The 7,967-nt window shown below is 34.4% G+C and overlaps 1 protein-coding gene across 5 annotated transcripts in view; it reads right to left on the bottom strand.

Moving 5' to 3' along the window:
* Positions 1–3,649: 3,649 nt before the first annotated feature.
* Positions 3,650–7,967, bottom strand: part of Galnt13 (polypeptide N-acetylgalactosaminyltransferase 13) — a 592,950-nt gene continuing 588,632 nt past the window's right edge. For 3 of the 5 annotated variants that reach the window (XM_034495197.2, XM_034495196.2, XM_076928753.1), the window contains one exon: positions 3,650–7,442. In XM_034495197.2, coding sequence (XP_034351088.1) covers positions 7,302–7,442 — 141 coding nt within the window. In that variant the 3' untranslated portion in view covers positions 3,650–7,301. The remainder of the gene's footprint in view (positions 7,443–7,967) is intronic. The other 2 variants (XM_034495195.2, XM_034495198.2) reach the window with 1 other exon arrangement.

Here is a 7,967-nt window from a genome sequence, read left to right as displayed (position 1 = left end):
AACATGTAAGCAGAGAGGCCTCCATTATTTTCTTTGAGCAGGAAAAGCCACACTGTTTCCTCCATCAGGCACAGAAAGGTATGAGGTAAGATACTCATCTGTCAAATGCTTGACCAGCTAGTGCAGTTTCCCTGACTTAAATAAAGCACTCAGTTATATGTAGAAATGCAATGCCATGCTCTTGCACAAATTAACAACAACAGCAAAATCTGCAGACTTAATACACGAGTGCCCTGTCCTCCACTGCCACTTATATAAGTCCAAAATTTGACATTTTATGAAAGACCAAAGTGTGGGTGCTTCGGTTCTTCTTAGAAGGAGTAACAAATTACTCATTGGAGCAAATATGGAGACAAGGTGTGGGATAGAAACTGAAGGAGGGGCATCCACAGACAGCTTCACCTGGGTACCCATCCCATCCATGTGCAGTCACCAAAGGCAGATGTTGATATGGTCGCCAGGAAGTACATGCTGACAGGAGCCTGATATAGCTGTCTCCTTAGAGGTCTGCCTGAGCCTGACATATACAGAGGCAGATGCTCACAGCTAACTATTGAACTGATCAAGGAATTCTCAATGGAGAAGGTAGAGAGAAGATTGAAGGAGCTGAAGGGGTGTTCGGCCCCATGGGGAGAGCAACAATACCAACCAACTAGAGCTCCCAGGGTCTAAATCACCAGCCTTGGAGCACATAGGGAGGGCCCCATGGCTCCAGCTGTATATGTAAAGGAGGATGGCCTTGTTGGGCATAAGTGGGAGAGGAGGTCCTTGGTCCTGTGAAGACTGGATGCCCCAGTGTGGGGGAATTCGAAGGCAGGTAGGTGAGAGTGGGTGGGTGGGTGGGGGCACACCCTCATAGAAGCAGGAGGAGGGGATGAGAAAGGGGGTTTCTAGGGGTGGAGATGAGGAAAGGGGATGACATCTGAAATGTAAATAAAATATCTAATAAAAAATTAATTTCAAAGAAAAGAAAATACATACCCTTTATATTTGCTGACAACTAATGAAGCATTCGTGATGACTGTCAATCAATGAGCTTCTGAACACGTTAATGTATTGGATCATTTAAAATGGCACTATTAAAGTAGTTAAGACTGGAGCTTTTTGCCCTTCCCTCCATCTGTCTACCTCTCCCCATTTCCTTCTTTTGTTTATTTTTTTTCCCCTTTCTTCTCTATTTTTGTCTGGATTCTGGCTCTGGATCTTGCTGTGATGTACTTCACAAAGTCCTGCACAACCAACACACAGGGAGCTTTTCACTATTCCTCCATCACAATTTGGAATCTAGGCATGACCTGAAAATCAGTATTCTCATGTACTTGAAAACATACTAACTTCTTTTTTTTTATTGGATATTTTATTTACATTTCAGATGCCATCCCCTTTCCCCCTTTCCCCTTTTCCCTCTCTAGAAAACCCCTATTCCATGCCCCCTTTTCCTTTTTGCTTTTATACACTTTTTTTTTAAAATGTTAATCGAAGGCTTTATAAGTTTCGTAATGCTCAATCAGAAGTGTAACCCAATACCCAACCTAGGTATATATACTATCTTTGACTGGTGGAGACACGTGAACGTCTGCCTTCATTCCCCCCTCTTTTTCTCTCTCTTTTTCTCCCTCATCACCTAGCTTCTCCTCTCCATCATCTTCTCCTCTCCTTACTCCATCTCTTCCTCTCGGTAACTTCTTTTAATAATTTTTTCAGAGCAGAAACAGTCAATCTCCAATCATCTCATGAGATAGTTAAGATTTTATATCTGTATATATCGCATTTTAATGCTTCTGTTTTACATATTTGGGCTATAAGCTTACATTGGGTTAACAAGACTGTCTTGCTTCTGAGAAATAGCTATAAATAGTCACTCCTTTTATAAAATAGAGCATAATCATGGAATACTAAAATTATCTGTTTGAAATACTAGCAAAATTTATTTTGAAAAAAGACAACATATACCAAAAGAAAACTAAATTGGCATACTTTAATTCTACAAAAATGTATAAATATTTAAATTTACAGAAAAAGAACAATTATACCATTTAGTAAAGCTTACAACGTTTAAAATGTTTAAATCTTTATGCACAATCTACTGTTATAAATGTTAAAGACTGCACTGAGCATGTCTAAACATTTTTGAAATTATGTTCTCTATCTGTGACTACACTGATTTTAAAAAGAGAAGGTCCCTACCTCACTCAAAGAAAGTCTTAATGACTATGGATTCTTGTTTCTCTCTTGAGCTATTTTTATTTGCAGGTACACTAGGAAACAAAGACAGTGTCTTTAAATTCTTAAGCTCACCAGTTGAACACAAATGAAAAATTCAGTTTTGAAACAGTTGCATTTGAGATGGAGCAGTCTCTATATTTTTTATTCTATGTCACCCAACATGGGAGGGTGATTCATTGTACCCCATTAGCAAGGGAAGTAAAGCGTTACTGTACTTAATGAGCCAATTATCACAGAAGTGGTCCTCATCTTAAATACATTTATTGACAAAAGACTGTACTGCATCCCTACTTTCTCAGAGGGATTTTTGAATGCAGATTCAATGAAAATTTTCTTCAGAATGGATTAAACAGCTTAAAGCAAAATTGGGGAAATAAATCTATACAAACTTCTTTTAAAGAAATGCTACAGCTTATCTAACACTTTAGATTTGTACAGTATTTCATACTTGATAACACTCTGAACATGGTGCAGTCAAACCAGATGCTCCTAACCTATAGAGAAGAATAGTTGAGTGTTTCTACTCCATATCTGACACAATGGTGGGTAGTAACTAAATCCTGAAACACAAGCTGCCTTGATACAGTTCCATTCCTGCTGCCCAGCTAAACTTGGCTTTTAGTCAAGACTGGGAGTTCTCAGTTGTACAAAATAATACCTCACAGACAATGATTAACGTTTGGTGAAATCTTTAATTTTTTTTCATATTTCTTCAAATCATTATTCCTGTAATTTATGACTGTATTGTATTTGGCCCCCTTGAAACTACAGCTTGAATCTATAGATAAGATGCAAATGCACTGGCAATAATTATGCTTGATCACTTCTGAAATAGAGTGACGATCTATGTTGGAGCAAGCCAATAGTCTGAGTTTGCTGAAGCAATTGTACTGTATTTACAACCTCCCACTAAATTAAAAAAAAATTATAAACCAGTTATGTTATTTTGTTGTACCAGTTTACATTCCACCATTTTACCTTTTTAAATTTATTATGCCATTTCTACGCGCTAAAGAAAAAAATAAAATGTGTAACTTACATTTATAATAAAGTGACACTGGGAAGCCTAGAGATATTTGCTGGTTTCTCTGTAGTCAACAAAGCTTCAAAGAACTCACCCAGTGTTCATAGGGATAGATGGTCTAATACTCTGTGCAAGCTGTAGGTCAGCTTTACTTGAAGCTTAAAGGGAATTGCAAGAAAACATAAAAACAAACCAACCAAACAAACAAGCAAAAACAGAGTTCAATAAATTACTGCTAAAGAGGCTTGATGATACTTTCCTCAGACTACTTGCCCACTGATGTAGGGTATTCTGTGATTCTTCTGCACGTCTTCTCCTATTGCCTGTGGTCTTATTTTATTGAACAAATTTTATTAAAGTATGAAAAAACAAATAATTTAAACATTTTTAAGAATCAAATTAATAATCAGAGAGTTTTTAATAAAGGCATTTTTTTTCATTATCTTGATCTTATAAGTTTTTTTGGCAGTAGTATTAGGAGACTTGGGCACATAGTTTTATAACTCTACGATCTATGAGAAAAAGATAGTATTTGTCCATGGCTCAGTTTTATTATCTATAAACATAGAAATTAATATTATAACATCTTTAATGTTTTAAGATTTCTATATTATCTATATTTCTACATTATCTTTTGTTAATTTCTATATTATCTTTTGTTTGTTAGATTTTTACATTGAAAATAAACTTTGTATAGTCATTATCAAACCATGAAAATAAATATGATTTTAAAAGAATGTACTTATCCTCTTTTTAAAACTCATAATCTTAGCCCTTCTGTAGTCAATCTAATACAACCAAAACACCGAAACTATAATTATTTTTAGTTAAGCAAAGTGACTTATATATTATAACATTATTTTAATAAAATGCTGTATTTCATTTCCACAAAGCTGTTGATTTTTAACACAAAGGACAACATAAAGCCCATACATTAATATCAAGAATAGTAGAAGGAAAATTAACATTTGTAAACAAAGCTTCAGAAAGTCTCTATAAAGACACTACTGGACACTTTAAGTTTTTAAACATGGAAACATATGCTACTATGCTGCTTAACAACTTTAACAAACGCTTAAGTTTATTAGTTCAAAAGGCGTAGTTAGCATAAGCCAAGAGATAACATAAAAAGCTGAACATAGCCAGTGGACAAAAGTAAAATAGACCCTGTCTTTAAAAGAATTTAGGTGAATGTGTATGTAGATCAGTGGTAGTGTGCTTACTTAACAAAGATGTGGCCCTGACACTGAAAAAAAAAAACATAAATAAATGTTATTGTATGCCCAAGTGTGTTGGTGTATGAGACTGGAAGAAATGGAAATAATCAAAAGAGTAAACTTAGATTTGCTAAGAAAGACGGGAATGAGTGAGTACAGGCAGGACAAGAGTTTGTTGTATTGAAGAGGTAATGTTTGAATAGAGACCTAAAGTAATTAAGTGAATGATGTCTATGGGACTTATAGAACCAACACTAAAGCAGAAACTTGTTTGGCAGCCAAAACAATGTAATGAAATGCAAGACAGTAAGAGATAAGAAACACAGAGGTGTCTGTACAAGGTATTTGTGTATATATTTGTGGAGTATATTGGTCTGTGTATAGAGACATGATGGGTATGAAATGATTTGAGGATTAGTGGAAAGATTAGGTTCAGGAAAATACACACGTTCATACATGATAGTATCTGTATTACTCATATTAAGAAACCAAGTAGAGGACTGGGTAAGACTTGGCATAAACAGAGAATTATGTCTATATGCATATTTCCTGTGATTTGAAAGGTCAGAAGTTGCAACACACTGTGGTCGTAGTAGCAAGTTATTGGTTTACTGTTATATGTCTAAGATAGCATCAAGTTACTTTTAAGATGGTTAGACTCAATTTGGCCAAAGTTTTACATTTCAACAATATTGTCATCTACAAAAATCAACACTTGGTATCAAAATAGTGTGACTATCTAAAATGAAAATTTAAAACAAGTTAAAATTTTGTGTTGGGCCAACACAAAATTAACTTTGACAGCAGGCAGTTTCATGAAGCCTGTGAGCTACAGTTAAGACAGGCTTGAAAAGTTTGAAAGATATTATCACTTGATTTTAGGGAACAAGTCTCTAATTTGGGTGAGAGCTTATCCATTAAGACAATCTGTCTGGTGAGGAAACTCAAGAAATTCGCTCTCTCTCTCTTTCTCTCTCTCTCTCTCTCTCTCTCTCTCTCTCTCTCTCTCTCTCTCTCACCTCCCCAGTATTAGAGTTAAAAGCATGTCCTCCCACATCTAGTGGTTATTTTACTTGGAATCAGGATCAAGTCCTCTTGGTTGAGGGGCAAGCACCAACTGAGTGAGCAACCCCACAGTTCCCAGTTTCATAGTTTTGACTTGAGCATCCAGAACTTGAAAAATGCATTAAAAAAAAGAAGAAGAAGAAAAAGAAAGAAAAATGCATTTGTTCTGATGAGAACAAACACTGACTGGAATGGGTAGACTGAAGCAGTATAAAAAATACACTAGCCCAGCTCAGGTTTGTGTGTGTGTGTGTGTGTGTGTGTGTGTGTGTGTGTGTGTGTGTATGTGTGTGTGTGTAAAAGAGAGATAGCAACAAAAACAGAAAGACAGTGACAACAATAGAGGAGAGAATCAATGAAAGACAGAGATAGAGGGAGTAGACATAGAAAACAAGTGTAACAAGCCAATTAACACTTTAATAGAAGAACCTTTAAAATGAAAGGTCAAAAGAATGGACCTTCTGTTCCTGAAGAATCTTTTATCTTCACCCCCATAGAGATCTTCTGGCTGCTAGATCTATTACCAAAACATACATGCACAGCAACTATATGGCCACCTAAAATGGTAGCAAATATAAAACAGTTATTACTATCCCATCAGTTGGTAGTTTTCTTTTTCATATATTTAGTCCATGCACTGTGAACAAAGAGGTTTTAAGTGGAAATGACACATGAAATTGTCCTAATTATGACTGATCTGTAGTTTATGCAAAATCATGTCTAGTAGTTTAATTAATAGCACTTTAATAACTTGAATTTTCCAGTGACCAATGTTGGATTTTATAGCATAGCAATAAATTTTGAGAGTGTCATACTTTTTATAAAATACAAATTACCAATGGCAATACTAACTGAACTAAAAGAGATAGTAGTTTAATAATTAAATTTAAAAGGTCACCCTTCAACTACAGTTCTGTAGGCTGTGACAAATCTCACCCTCTAGAGTGAAGGGCAAAGACACACCTGATGGACGCTTACTCTCTGTATGAAGACAGAGAGAAACTGGAACTTCATGTCCTGACATCCCATCTCAGGGCAAGACAGTCTTCAGCTTGTGTTTGTACTGAAGATTCTTTCACAGCAACTCATGTAGTTTATATAGAACTCATCATCCTCAATACCTGATGTACTCCTTACATCATTTGATTTAAATTTACTATTTAAAGTATTTTTTTAAAATTCTTTTCTTTATTTTCTGTGATGATTTTATATTTTACAAATTCAAAACTAGCTTCATTTCTTTCCTAGTACCTTATATTTTGTTTGATGAATTCAATGCTCTCAGAAATGATTTCATATGGATTCTAATTGTTGGCATAGTAATTCAACCAGGGTCCCATGATGCTTTTGTAAAAAGAATGTTTTATAAAGCTATGGTAATATTTTATAATTATGATATTGTATAAGGCATTACATAATCTCTCTTTTAATTGTTATTACAACACAAAATAAACCAATCCCAAGTAACCCTGTGACAAGAGGCTAACAAAGACATTTTAAAAGTAAATACAAGGTGTGTTTTTTCCCAAACAGTTCAAATGTTTAATAATAGTTTCTTATTATATATATTTTATGTGCTTTTTTAATCAGATACAAATTTTTTTTAGTAGGGAAATAAACATTCCTAAAAATGAATTATAAACAATTGTGTTTTATATTACTAAAATTATTTTTAAAACTTTTATTTCAGCAAAGTTAATATTTTCACCAAACTGAAATAATGAACAAACAAATATGTAGAGACTTTCATGTCTTGGGATAAAAGTTCTTCATGTCCCCAAGGTCATGTTCCTCAACAGCCATTGTTGGGATCTGCTGCCACTGCAGTCCTGCATGGTAGGCACCATTTTGTCTTCCTCAGAAGGTTCATCAAGACATTGGTTACTGTTAGCATGTCTCAAAGTGAGTCTCTGTAAAAGATAACCACATTCAGTAACTTACTGGTTCATTAGATGAAGGCTGCTCTTTAAAAATAGTCTATATATTTTTAATGTATAGAAATATGACATGTCTTTAAACAGAACTGTGTATAACTTTCTCTAAATTACATGTACAATTTTGCCATAAAAGATCATCATTGTCTAATATACCTCTATTTAAAGGTGATTAAAAAAATTGACTGATATTTATTACAGGTTGCTGAAAATTCAGACATCTTTTTCAAAAGCATATTCTTAACCGTGGAATCCAGTTAAATTTGTCAATAGTAACAAACTTAAAAAGAAACTCAACTTTATACCCATATGTTAGTTCAGTAACATTTTGATAAACATAGAAGTCTAACACACAAACTGTTACATAAAAAAAACAAAATGACTAAATATGCTTCCATTAAAATTATTAAACTACAGTATCTGAGACATTAACTGTAGACTAGTGATTTCTCAAGCAAGATCTATCTTCCTTCATAGGATGTTTATCATAGTTAAGGATCT

This window comes from Arvicanthis niloticus, chromosome 2 (genome assembly GCF_011762505.2).
Source record: "Arvicanthis niloticus isolate mArvNil1 chromosome 2, mArvNil1.pat.X, whole genome shotgun sequence".
Classification (NCBI taxonomy): Eukaryota; Metazoa; Chordata; class Mammalia; order Rodentia; family Muridae; genus Arvicanthis; species Arvicanthis niloticus.
Note: the sequence above shows the minus strand (reverse complement) of the source record. Positions and strands in the feature narration are given on the sequence as shown.